General features: G+C 48.7%; 1 protein-coding gene across 4 annotated transcripts in view; it reads left to right on the top strand.

Moving 5' to 3' along the window:
* Positions 1-462: 462 nt before the first annotated feature.
* Positions 463-13,355, top strand: part of DHX30 (DExH-box helicase 30) — a 46,873-nt gene continuing 33,980 nt past the window's right edge. For 2 of the 4 annotated variants that reach the window (XM_030811883.1, XM_030811882.1), the window contains exons 1-3: positions 463-766; positions 2,880-2,974; positions 8,792-8,846. Coding sequence is in view for 2 of the 4 variants with exons in the window: in XM_030811880.1 (XP_030667740.1) it covers positions 8,819-8,846 (28 nt within the window). In the remaining 2 variants the exon portion in view is untranslated. Of the gene's footprint in view, positions 767-819; positions 1,286-2,879; positions 2,975-8,791; positions 8,847-13,355 lie in introns of those variants that run through there. The other 2 variants (XM_030811880.1, XM_030811881.1) reach the window with 2 other exon arrangements.

Raw genomic sequence — 13,355 nt, 5'->3', positions numbered from 1 at the left:
AACTATGACTGGCACTCTCCCCGCGACCAGCAAGTGCCACCTTGTCCTTTGCCTAGCGTTGTACAGTTTACGAAATCAACGAATCAACACGTTGACTTCATCTTCCCAGCAACCTAGGGAGACAAGACAAAAATGCTCACCTCCCTAAAAAAACAGATTAGAGAGGAGATGGGGAAGAGAAGAGGCGTGGCTACGAGCTGTGGCGGGGAAGGCGTGTGGAATCCCGGAGCCCGAGCTGGAAACCGTTCCCCGCTCAGCCATGACCGGGGCTGTTTATTCGCATCAGGAGGCACGGGTGGCTCGCAAAGGGCACGAAGACCCTCCCTGCTCTCACACTGCAGGCAGCTAAGTCGCCCAGAAAGGCGGCAACTTGACGCCCGACCCCGCCACCCCGACCCGCTCGCTCTGCGACCCCAGAGCAGCCGGCGCCAGCCCGTCCCCTTCGCGACTCCGCCGGAAGTCCCGCCTGCACCGCCGCCGCGCCCCATTGGGCCGGGTGCCGGGGCATCCCGGGCGCTGGGTGCCCCGAGCAGCCACGACGAGCCCCAGGTGGGGCCGGGCTCGAGGCCAGCGGAGGAGCGGAGCCGTCCGCGGCACGCGGGTTCCGTGTCGCCGGGTGGGGAACGCCGGGCCGGCAGCGAGACTTCCGCCAGGGGACCCGGAAGGGGCCGCGCCGCCGCTGCTGGGAGTTGTAGTCCGGCCGTGGTTGGGGGAGCCGCGGCTCATGCGCGGTGCACAGAGGCTTGTTTCACATCTGTAACAACAGGTGAATTGGGCTTTTTATTCTCCCCTTTCGTGCCCTCTTGAGGAGCCTGCCGCGGCCGGGGGTGGTCGTCGTGAGGAGGGGGCCCGGTCCGACCGCCGGCCTAGCGGAGAGTGGGGCGGAGACGCCGGCGGGCCCGAGGAGCAGGCCGGGCATCCTAGGCCTGCCCGGGAAGCCGGCCCGGCCGATCCGTGGGCAGCCAGGCCTCGGCCTGCCGTTGCCATGGAGCCCGGGCGGGGGCGGGGGCCAGACCGGTCCGCCGGGGCGGGCCTCGCAGCCAGGGGCTCCGCGGAGGCCGTGGGAGAGGCCGCTTCATTGGCGCAACGACGCCTTCGCCTCAGGGGATGCGCCGTTTCCCCAGGCAGGGCCTGGAGGAAGCCTCCTGAGTGCCCCGAGACCTTTGTCTACTTCTCCTCCTTCCCGGTGCTTCCCGGACCGTTCGTCCAGAGGGAGGCCCGGTGCCTTCTGGCCCCCTAGTTTGCCCTCTTTTGCACCGACCTTGTCACTGGGGGAGGCCAAGGGGTGAGGTATTCTTTGTTTGCTGGTGGTAACTTGCCCCATTTAGCGGGGAAGACCAAATGCATGTTGGGTCCTTTGTTTGCAGTGAACTGGAGTCCCAGGGGTCCTCAGAACCCCTAACCCAGGGGTATGGCATATCTAGTCGTTGTGTAGCAACATTGGTCACTTGAATTGTGGTTTTTCAAGGCAGAGGCTGTTTCACTTCACAACCCCACTCCATGAGGGTTTGCCATACACCAGCAGGTAGACTGCAGAAGGCCACTTACAGGCTTTCAACCTGGTTTTAGTTGCAGCTTATGGGCCAGAGTGAAATGAGACGTTGTCTGGTGATTTCCCCTGAAGTTTCTTGCAAGGCGGTAACCCCACTGTCATTGTGGGTCTTGACTACATCTTGTAATTTACACTTAAATCTTGGAGATTTAAGGCGATGTGCAGAAACTACATCCTTTGCTGCGTTTTCTACCTGTGTTGGCTCTTTATCCCTAAAAGATAGTTGCTCTTCAAGTGTTTTGATTTATGTAGCTGTGATACAAAGTTTTATTAGGGCCAGGAGCGGTGTCTCACGCTTGTAATCCCAGCACTTTGGGAGGCCGAGGTGGGTGGATCACCTGAGGTCAGAAGTTTGAGACCAGCCTGGCCAACATGGCTAGACCTCGTTTCTACTAAAAATACAAAAATTAGCCGGGCATGGTGGCGTGCGCCTGTAACCCTAACTACTTGGGAGGCTGAGGCAAGAGAATTGCTTGAACCCAGGAGGTGGAGGTTGCAGTGAGCCAAGATCGCGCCATTGCACCCCAGCCTGGGCAACAAGAGCGAAACTCCGTCTCAAAACAAACCAAAACAAAAACCACACACAAGTTTTATTAGCTGTTGGACCTTTCTTGCCCCTTTCAGCCTTTGAAGATACCAGTATAATATGTCTCAAGGAATGAACCGTAGTACATTTAGGCAACAGCATAATATCCTGGAAATAAGAAAGTTAGCTTAGTATAAGCATGGAGGGTTTTGGAGTCAGCATGCTTCAATGCTGATTTCCATCTGCCCTGAGGCAGCTATGGGATCTTGGGCAGATTGTGTAACCTGTGCTTCAGTTTTCTTCTCTGGAAAGATAATTCCTACCTCACTGGATAGTTGCCTGGATTAAATGGGATAAAGTCTATGGAAGTATATTGTGAACTGTAAAAATGGTATTCAACTTCGAGTTATTGTTATTTTCCCAATCTTGAAGAGTATTATAGCTTCTTTATGTTAGATTATCATAATTATTATGGGGTTAGAACTCAAAACGGAAGTAGGTTTTGCTTTGGGCTCGCAGAAAATGCTTTTCAGGCTTACAAGGCTTTCTTTACCTTGACATCTTCTTAGATGATGTCAGAAGACTTCAGCACTTCTACAGGTGCTGGTGTAGGACAGCTCACAATTTAATAGGCCTAGAATGGGTCATGGTAAGTCCTGATTTGTAAGGCCATTTTGTCCAGTATGTGCTCTTCATGTCACTAACAAAATTTATCCTTGTTAGAGCTAGTAAATGATGGTTGGAGCAACTTTCTTTCCCTATGGGGCCTCCACTGTATTGACTCAGCGTTGTACTTCCCAGGAGGAGGCCCAGCCTCGTGATGAGGAATAGCAAGGAGAGAATTCAGCTCCAGTTCAAAAGCCTGCAAAATCTGAGACTGTCATTGCTTTTATAAGGTAAGTTGATTTAGCCGTGCACAGAGCAGTGGTGGATCTGATGCTCAGCCGTACTGTAAAACAAGAGGCATGTGTTAAACTTATTTCTGACCATTTTGGAAAAAGGATATCATTTATTTTATTTTATTTTTGAGACAGAGTCTCGCTTTGTACCCCAGGCTGGAGTGCTGTGGCGCAATCTTGGCTTGCTGCAACCTCTGCCTCCCAGGTTCAAGCAATTCTCCTCTTTCAGCCTCCCAAGTAGCTGAGATTACAGGCGCCTGCCACCATGCCCAGCTGATTTTTTTGTATTTTTAGTAGAGACGGAGTTTCACCATGTTGGCCAGGCTGGTCTCAAACCCCTGACGTCAGGTGATCAGCCTGCCTCAGCCTCCCAAAGTGCTGGGATTACAGGCGTGAGCCACCGTGCCCAGCCAGAAGGGTATCATTTTTAATTAGTCATTGTGGAGTCCCTGTCCTGGAACCATCCCCTAGTGACTCTACCTGGAGTTAAATTGTATTTCATTATGCAGGAAATCTTGATAAAATAGCATTTTACTTATCTGTAAATTACTTGAGACACATTGAACTACAAAGGTTTTTTGTTTTTGAGACAGTCTTGCCCGGTCACCCAGGCTGGAGTGCAATGGTGCAATCTCGGCTCACTGCAACCTCCACCTCCTTAGTTCAAGCAAGTCCCCTGCCTCAGCCTCATGCCACCAAGCCCAGCTAATTTTTTTGTATTATTATTATTATTATTTTTAGATGGAGTCTCACTCTGTTGCCCAGGTTGGAGTGCAGTGGTGCGATCTTGGCTCACTGCAACCTCCGCCTCCTGGGTTCAAGTGATTCTCCTGCCTTAGCCTCCTGAGTAGCTGGGATTACAGGTGCGCCCCACCACGCCTGGCTTATTTTTGTATTTTTAGTAGAGATGGGGTTTCACCATTTTGGTCAGGCTGATCTCAAACTCCTGACCTCGTCATCTGCATGCCTCTGCCTCCAAAAGTGCTGGGATTACAGGTGTGAGCCACCACACCTGGCCAATTTTTTTTTTTTTTCTGAGATGGAGTCTCACTCTGTCACCCAGGCTGGAGTACAGTGGTGCAATCTTGGCTCACTGCAACCTCTGCCTTCCGGGTTCAAGTGATTCTTCTGTCTCAGCCTCCTGAGTAGCTGGGACTACAGGCGTGCACCACCATGCCTGGCTAATTTTTTTGTATTTTTAGTGGAGATAGGGTTTTACCATGTTGGCCATGCTGGTCTCGAACTCCTGACTTCGTGATCTGCCTGCCTCGGCCTCCCAAAGTGCTGGGATTACAGGAGTGAGCCACTGCACTCAGGCGTGCCTGGCCAATTTTTTTGTATTTTTAGTAGAGACAGGATTTCACCATCTTGGCCAGAAAGGTCTCAAACTCCTGACCTCAGGCAATCTGCCTGCCTCGGCCTCCCAAAGTGATGGGATTACAGGTGTGAGCCACCAAGCCTGGCCCACTACAAAGATTTTTTAACATTACTGCATTATGGCCGGGCGTGGTGGCTTATGCCTGTAATCCCAGCACTTTGGGAGGCTGAGGCGGGCAGATCACAAGGTCAGGAGTTCGAGTCCAGCCTGGCCAACATGGTGAAACACTGTCTCTACCAAAAATACAAAAATTAGCCAGGCGTGGTGGTGGGCGCCTGTAATCCTAGCTGCTAGGGAGACTGAGACAGGAGAATCATTTGAACCCGGGAGGCGGAGGTTGTAGTGAGCAGAGATCGTGCCGTTGCACTCCAGCCTGGGCAACAAGAGCAAGACTCTGTCTCAAAACAAAACACCATTACTGACTACATTACAAGGAAGACAGCTTTCTTTTGGATCTCTATGAAATGTTCTAGAGCTCTGTAAATTATATCTCTAAAAGTTCCTATCTTGATTCTCATAGTATCGTTTTTTAGACTAGTACAGGAAAAAGAGTGGTACATGAGCCTAAATTGACATATTGGGCTAGAGGATTAGGGACTTTTAAAAAGCAAAACTGGCCGGGCACGGTGGCTCATGCCTGTAATCCCAGCACTTTGGGAGGCTGAGGCAGGCAGATGATGAGGCCAAGAGATCGAGACCATCCTGGCCAACATGGTGAAAGCCCATCTCTACTAAAAATACAAAAAAAATTAGCCGTGCATGGTGGCGTGTGCCTGTAGTCCCAGCTACTTGGGAGGCTGAGGTAAGAGAATAGCTTGAACCCGGGAGGTGGAGGTTGCAGTAAGCTAATAGCTAATATTATGCCATTGCCCTCCAACCTGGTGACAGAGCGAGACTCTGTCTCAAAAAAAAAAAAAAAAAAAAAAGCAAAATCAAGAGTCTGTTTGCAAGCAAATTAACTTACAAATTTTTTTTTTTAGAGACAGGGTCTCACTGTGTTGCCTAGGCTGGTCTTGAACTCCTGGCCTCAAGCGATCCTTCACCTGGGCGTCCCAAAGTGCTGGGATTACAGGCATGAGCCACCACACCTAGCCATTAAATTTTGCTTTTTTTTTGTTTTGTTTTTTTGAGACAGAGTTTCGCTCTTGTTGCCCAGGCTGCAGTGCAGTGGCACAATCTCATCTCACTGGAACGTCCACCTCCTGGGTTCAAGTGATTCTCCTGCCTCAGCCTCCCACGTAGTTAGGATTACAGGCACGCGCCACCACGTCTGGCTAATTTTGTATTTTTAGTAGAGACGGGGTTTCTCCGTGTTCGTCAGGCTGGTCTCAAACTCCCGACCTCAGGTGATCTGCTCGCTGCGGCCTCCCAAAGTGCTGGGATTACAAGCATGAGCCACTGCACCTGGCTTGCTTTTTGTTTTTTTTTAAGAGAGATAGCATCTTGCTTTGTCACCCAGACTGGAGTGCAGTGGCGTGATCACAGCTCACTGTAAACCTCAAAATCCTGGGCGAAGTGATCCTCCTGCCTCAGCCTCCTGAGTAGCTAAGACTGCAAGCATGTACCACCACACCTGGCTAATTTTATAAATTTTTTTTAGATACGCAGTCTCACTACGTTGCCCAGGCTGGTCTTGAACTCCTGGTCTCAAGTGCTCCTCTCATCTCAGCCTCCCAAAGTGCTTGGATTACAGGTGTGAACCACTGTGCCTAGCCAGTTTACCATTTCTTAGCAATAGAGTATTGTTTTTTTTTTTCTTGTTTTTTTAATTTATTTTTTATTTTTATTTTTTTGAGATGGAGTCTCTCTGTGTTGCCCAGGCCGGAGTGCCAAGGCACGATCTTGGCTCACTGCAACCTCCGCTTCCCGGGTTCAAACGATTCTCCTGCCTCAGCCCCCTGAGTAGCTGGGATTACAGACGTGCGCCACCACAGCCGGCTAATTTTTGTATTTTTATTGGGGACGAGGTTTCCTCATGTTAGCCAGGCTGGTGGGGTGATCTGCCCACCTCAGCCTCCCAAAGTGCTGGGATTACAGGCATGAGCCACCGCACCCAGCCGAGTTTTCTTTTCTTTTTTTTTTTGAGACAGAGTCTTACTCTTGTTGCCCAGGCTGGAGTGCAATTGTGCGATCTTGGCTCACTGCAACCTCTGCCTCCCGGATTCAAGCGATTCTCCTGCCCCAGCCTCCCGAGTAGCTGAGATTACAGGCGCCTGCCACCGTGCCTGGCTAATTTTTTGTATTTTTTTAGTAGAGACGGGGTCATGTTGGTCAGGGAGTATTGTTTTTTAAGTAATATTTATTTAAAATGTTTTATATTTTATAATATTCTGGTTTTCTTTTAAATTAGAATGTCAAATTACACACTTTTTATTTTCATTTGGATAGAAGGTATCTATGGAATGTAACCTTTTTTTTTTTTTTTTTGAGACGGAGTCTTACTCTGTTGCCCAGGCTGGAGTGCAGTGGCGCGATCTCAGCTCACTGCAAGCTCTGCCTCCCGGGTTCACACCATTCTCCTGCCTCAGCCTCCCGAGTAGCTGGGACTACAGGCACCTGCAACCATGCCCGGCTAATTTTTTGTATTTTGTTTAGTAGAGACGGGGTTTCACTGTGTTAGCCAGGACGGTCTCGATCTCCTGACCTTGTGATCCGCCTGCCTCGGTCTCCCAAAGTGCTGGGATTACAGGCGTGAGCCACCGCGCCCGGCCGGAATGTAACTTCTTTTTTTTTTTTTTTTTTTTTTTTGAGACGGAGTCTTTCTCTGTCCCCCAGGCTGGAGTGCAGCGGCGCGATCTCGGCTCACTGCAAGCTCTACCTCCCGGGTTCACGCCATTCTCCTGCCTCAGCCTCCCGAGTAGCTGGGACTACAGGCGCCTGCCAACACGCCCGGCTAATTTTTTGTATTTTTAGTAGAGACGGGGTTTCACCGTGTTAGCCAGGATGGTCTCGATCTCCTGACCTTGTGATCCTCCCGCCTCGGCCTCCCAAAGTGCTGGGATTACAGGCTTGAGCCACCGCGCCCGGCAGGAATGTAACTTCTTAAAGTAAATATTATCGTTGTTGATATTGTGTTGTTCTCTGTGATATACCATATCCTCTGGGCTGAAATTTCCAGCATCCCTTGGGGAGTGGAGGCCATCAGGGCAGACCTGCTATGGACCTGAAAGATTCCACCCCAGGTCAGCCCTCCACTCCCCACCTCCCCACAATTTGAGAATGAGAGGGAACAGGAGTCAGGAGCAGGAGTGTTGGCCCCAGTAGACTCCAAGCAATGTTGGACATGATTCTGATTTGCTAAACACTGTGTAGATGTTTTTAAACAAAGTGCACTTAAGGTTACTGCACTAATCAAGGAGTACTGGATTATAAAAACATCTATAAATCTGAGTTTGAGTATTTTTTAAAACAAAATTGTTAAACCAGAGGTGTTGCTTTTTTTTTCTTGTCATCTCTAAGTATAGTCCTTAGTTAAATATACTAATAAGCAAAATGCACCAAAACTTTTGGCTAATAGTTATGCTTTAACTTAATATTTGTTATTTCATAGAGACTCTGTTATAAAAAGCTTTTTATTCTGAATCACTATACAGTTATTCTTTGATCCTGTCAGTCAAATCTCATTTTTTTTTTTTTTTTTGAGACGGAGTCTCACTCTATCGCCCAGGCTGGAGTGCAGTGGCGCAATCTTGGCTCACTGAAAGCTCCGCCTCCCGGGTTCATGCCATTCTCCTGCCTCAGCCTCTCCGAGTAGCTGGGACTACAGGCGCCCGCCACCACGCCCGGCTAAGTTTTTGTCTTTTTAGTAGAGACGGGATTTCACCGTGGTCTCGATCTCCTGACCTTGTGATCCACCTGCCTCGGCCTCCCAAAGTGCTGGGATTACAAGCGTGAGCCACCGCGCCCAGCCTCAAATCTCATTTTTAGGGTCTTGACTAGGTTTTATGAAAGCCCAGTAAGCCAGTTTGCCTATAAGGCAGTCATCAGTCCTATTTCCTGATGCCACGTGACAGAAGGGGTCCATGTAGAATTTCGTTTCTTCCCGGAAGTCCCAAGGAAACCTGCAAGTATTATGATAACTAGGAAGGAAACCTGCAAGTATTATGATGAACTGGGAAGGAAACCTGTAAGTATTATGATGAACTAGGTAGAACTACATGTCTCTCATGATGAAATGCATCTCCCTCTGTTTAACAGGATGTGGGGAGTTTTAGGACAGGGAAGAAAGTGCTCAATTAGAAAGAAGCAAAGACAATTACTCTAGAGTGGAGCTGGCCTTCCAGTCCTCAAGACTGGGGAGCAGCAGTTGGGGCTCATTAGTGAAGAGTTTCATTTTTTTCATTTTCTGCACAGTGCTCTCCATGTTACTGAGTCTTCTTTGTGGGTTGCTGGACCAGGAATATTAACCATTGCCTCTTGGCCCTCCTTGTTCTCAGGATTCCAGCTTTCCCTCCTGGCCAGAAATGTTCAGCCTGGACTCATTCAGAAAAGGTAAGACTGCAACTGTGCTTGTGACCTCATGCCCTTCCTTATTGGGATGGGCAGCTCTGAGGGCTGTGAAAGTCTCTCCCCAGTATGTAGTTCTGTCACATTTCTTTGGGTGGTTTTCCGAAGTCCTTTCCTATAGCCTTTCTCTTGCATGGTGCTTATAATCTGTGCCAACCCTTGCCGTGGCCTTTGCCATGCTTCCTCCCAGTGCACCCTTCTGCGTACTCCCTGCTTATTAAAATCCCCTTTTTTTTTTTTCTGAGATGGAGTCTCACTTCTGTTGCCCAGGCTGGAGTGCAGTGGCATGATCTCGGCTCAGTGCAACCTCCGCCTCCCGGGTTGAAGCAATTCTCCTGCTTCAGCCTCCGTTGTAGCTGGGATTACAGGCACCGGCTGCCAAGCTTGGCTAATTCTTTTTTTTTTTTTAGTTGAGACGGGGTTTCACCATGTTGGCCAGGCTGGTCTCAAACTGTTGACCTCAAGTGATCCACCCACCTCGGCCTCCCAAAGTGCTGGGATTACAGGTGTGAGCCACCGTGCCTGGCCTCTAAAATCCTATTTTTCTAGGCTAGTATTTTATACTGTCTCCTTCATGAACCTTTCCTAATTCTGTTGACCAAGTGCAATCTTTCTCCAACCTTCCTCAGTACCATACCTGTTCGTTCTCATGGTTAGTCTATTCTGAATTAATCATTTTGTCACTAGATTGGAAGCTCCCTGTAGCCAGGGCCTGTTGTGTGCTTTTATCATGCATAGCACCTGGCCAGCATTTCCCACATAGTAGGCCTCAGTAAACACTGGTGGAAGTGGATTGTGTCTGTATTAGGCTGTTCTTGCATTGGTATAAAAAAATACCTGAGCCTGGGTAATTTATAAGAAAAGAGGTTTAATTGGCTCACATTTCTGCAGGGTGTATAGGAAACATGCTGCTGGCAGCTGTTTGGCTTCTGGGGAGGACTCAGGGAGCTTTTACTCAGGGGCAGAAGGTGAAGTGGGAGCAGGCATGTCACATGGCAAAAATCAGGATCCAGAGAGAGAGTTGCGGAGGTGCCACACAATTTAAACAAGATTGGCTGGGCACGATGGCTCACGCCTGTAATCCCAGCACTTTGGGAGGCCAAGGTGGACGGATTGCCTGAGCTCAGGAGTTCGAGACCACTCTGGACAACACGGTGAAACCCCGTCTCTACTAAAATGCAAAAAATTTTCCAGGCGTGCCAGTGTGTGCCTATAGTCCCAGCTACTCAGGAGGCTGAGGCAGGAGAATAGCTTGAACCCACGGGGCAGAGGTTGCAATGAGCCGAGATTACACCACTGCACCGCAGCCTGGGTGACAGAGCAAGACTCAGTCTCAAAAAAAAAAAAGAAAAAAAGAAAAAAAAAAAAAGCCGTGTGTGGTGGTGGGCACCTGTAATCCCAGCTACTCGGGAGGCTGAGGCAGGAGAATTGCTTGAACCTGGGAGACGGTTTGCAGTGAGCTGAGATTGTGCCATTGCACTCCAGCCTGGGCAACGAGTGAGGTGCCATCTCAAAAATAAATAAATAAATAAAATAACAAGATTTCATGAGAGGCTGGGCACAGTGGCTCACTCCTGTAATTCCAGCACTTTGGGAGGCCAAAGTGGGCGGATCACTTGAGGTCAGGCATTTGAGACCAGCCTGGCCAACATGATGCTGTTGTCTCTACTAAAAATACAGAAAATTAGCCAGGCGTGGTGGCATGTGCCTGTATTCCCAGCTACTTGGGAGGCTGAGGCACGAGAATTGCTTGAACCCAGGAGGTGGAGGTTGCAGTGAGTCAGGATCGTGCCACTCCCCACTCCAGCCTGGGCGACAGGGCAAGAATCCATCTCAAAAAAAAAAAAAGATTTCATGAGAATTTACTCACTATCACAAGGATAGCAGCAATCCACAAGAGATCCACTCTATGACCCTTCAACAGCAGAGATTACGTTTCTTTTTTTTTTTGAGACGGAGTCTCACTCTGTTGTTGCCCAGGCTGGAGTGCAGTGGCATGATCTCGGCTCACTGCAACCTCTGCCTCCTGGGTTCAAGCGATTCTCCTGCCTCAGCCTCCCGAGTAGCTGGGACTACAGATGGAGTGCGCCACCACGCCCGGGTAATTTTTGTATTTTTAGTAGAGATGGAGTTTTGCCATATTGGCCAGGCTGGTCTCTAACTCCTGAGCGCAAGTGATTCACCCGTCTCGGCCTCCCAAAGTGTTGGGATTACAGGCGTGAGCCACCGCTCCTGGCAGGAGATTACATTTCAACATGAGATTTGGGTAGGGACAAATATCCACACTATATCAAAGTCATTCTTACATTAGTGATCATAGAAACTCTGGCAAGTCTTGAAATTAGTGCTCTACAGCACACGGAGTGAGGGAGTTGCATAGGCAATGGCAGAATTGAGCCATGACAGGGCTATAGGGTAGAGTTCACAGTGTATTTATAGGAGGTAAAGTGGCTTGTGGGGACTTTAGGGGCCAGATCCTGAGAGCTTTGTATTTCTTAGAAACATGACTTTTCTTCTTCAAGATACTGAAGAGTAAAGGGCCTGTAGCCCGTCTTGAAGCTGATCCTGAGGCTTCTGTCTGAGGATATTTTACAAATAAATAAGAACCATAACAGAACGTCTATAACTGCTGATTAAATAGGTCTTCCTGATTGTGTCTTTTCTCTCTCTAAGTTGTGTTGCTCGAGGCCTGGGAAACCCCTGGCCAAGTGGTGCCCTGTGTAACCCATTGAATGGGGCCAGAAGGAGGGCTGGACGTACCAGGGCTCAGAGCAGCCTGTCCCTGCCTCCTTGTGTGTCTCCAGCCACTCCATCTGTTTTCATATTGTTTGAAAAAATTAATTTCTGTCATCCTGGGCTTTTTTTTTTTTTTTTGGCTGACTATATGTAAGAAAGAAAAAAGTGAACTTGAGATTAGTGTGGGCAGCACATTTTTTTTTTTAGCTAAAATTAGCACTTTGTGTTTACTTACTAACCAGTGGGCTTTATTGTCTACCCACTTGTAAAAGGTCGATGAAAACAGATTTTCTCATGGTGAGTATCTCTGAATTAATAGTACTGATTTTGTAAAGAGATGGAAAGCCCAATAAAAATCGTGATCCTCAGCTGAGCGCAGTGGCTCACACCTGTAATCCCAGCACTTTGGGAGGCTAAGGTGGGCAGACTACTTGACGTCAGGAGTTCGAGACCAGCCTGGCCAACATGGTGAAACCCCGTCTCTACTAAAAAAAAAAAAAAAAAAAAACAAAAATCAGCCGGGCGTGGTGGCAGTCGCCCGTAATCTCAGCTACTCGGGAGGCAGAGGCAGCAAATCGCTTGAACCTGGGAGGCGGAGGTGGCAGTGAGCTGAGATCACGCCACTGCACTCCTCTGTCTAAAAAAAAAAAAAAAAAAGAAAAAAATTTTTTTTTCTGTCTGGGCGCCATGTCCCATGCCTGTAATCCCAGCACTTTGGGAGGCCAAGACAAGAAGATTGTTTGAGCCAGGAGTTTGAGAGCAGCCTGGACAGCATTGGGAGACTCTGTCTCTCTGTATTTTTAGCAAGCTCCACCTCCCAGATTCATGCCATTTTTCTGCCTCAGCCTCCCAAGTAGCTGGGACTACAGGCGCCAGCCACCACGCCTGGCTAATTTTTTGTATTTTTAGTGGAGATGGGGTTTCACCGTGTTAGCCAGGATGGTCTCGGTCTCCTGACCTCGTGATCCACCCGCCTTGGCCTCCTAAAGTGTTGTGATTACAGGGGTGAACCACCGCGCCCGGCCATTTTTTGTTAGTTTGTTTTGTTTTGTTTTGTTTTGTTCTGTATTTTTTTAAGAAATAAAAAAAATAATTAAAAAAATAATTTTTGTTTTGTTTTTTTTGGTGGAAGCAGGGTCTTCCTATGTTTCCCAGGCTGTTCTCAAACTCCTGGCTTCATGTAATCCTCCTGCCTTGGCCTCCCAAAGTGTTGGGACTACAGGTGTGAGCCACTGTGCTTGGCTTGAGTTTTCCTTTTATATGTTTCTTTGCTCTTCGTCATGAAATTATGAGCTCCTAGGGTGTTATGAAGCTTGAGGTTACCGAGTTTGATTGACTGGGGCTTGAATCTGGCTTTCCCTAATACTAGCAAGGTGTTAACTTACCTGATCCTGTTTCCTACCTGCTATCTTCAGGACTACAGTGAAGATATTAGAGCTGAAATATAGGAAAAGCACCTGGCTGTGGTCAGTGCTCAACCCTTAGTCTTGGGCATAGTATGCCCTTGATAAATACTGGAGAGCTATAGCTTTGCCTCACCATGCAGTGTGCTGTGAGGTTGCATGATTGAGCACCTGCTGTGTAGGAGACACTAGGGTGAAGAGAGCTCTATTTCAGAGATGCTTCTTGGTACTCTGGAGCTTATAGCCTCAATAGGATGGGTCATTTGATGGTTCTGATGGAAACAGCTATAGCAATTCCATGCAGCATTGTGGATGGTGGCCCACTGGGTCTTGTGGCTAGCTACCATCTTTCTCA

The sequence above is a fragment of the Nomascus leucogenys genome, chromosome 4 (genome assembly GCF_006542625.1).
Source record: "Nomascus leucogenys isolate Asia chromosome 4, Asia_NLE_v1, whole genome shotgun sequence".
Lineage (NCBI taxonomy): Eukaryota > Metazoa > Chordata > Mammalia > Primates > Hylobatidae > Nomascus > Nomascus leucogenys.
This window is presented reverse-complemented; position numbering and strand designations above follow the sequence as displayed.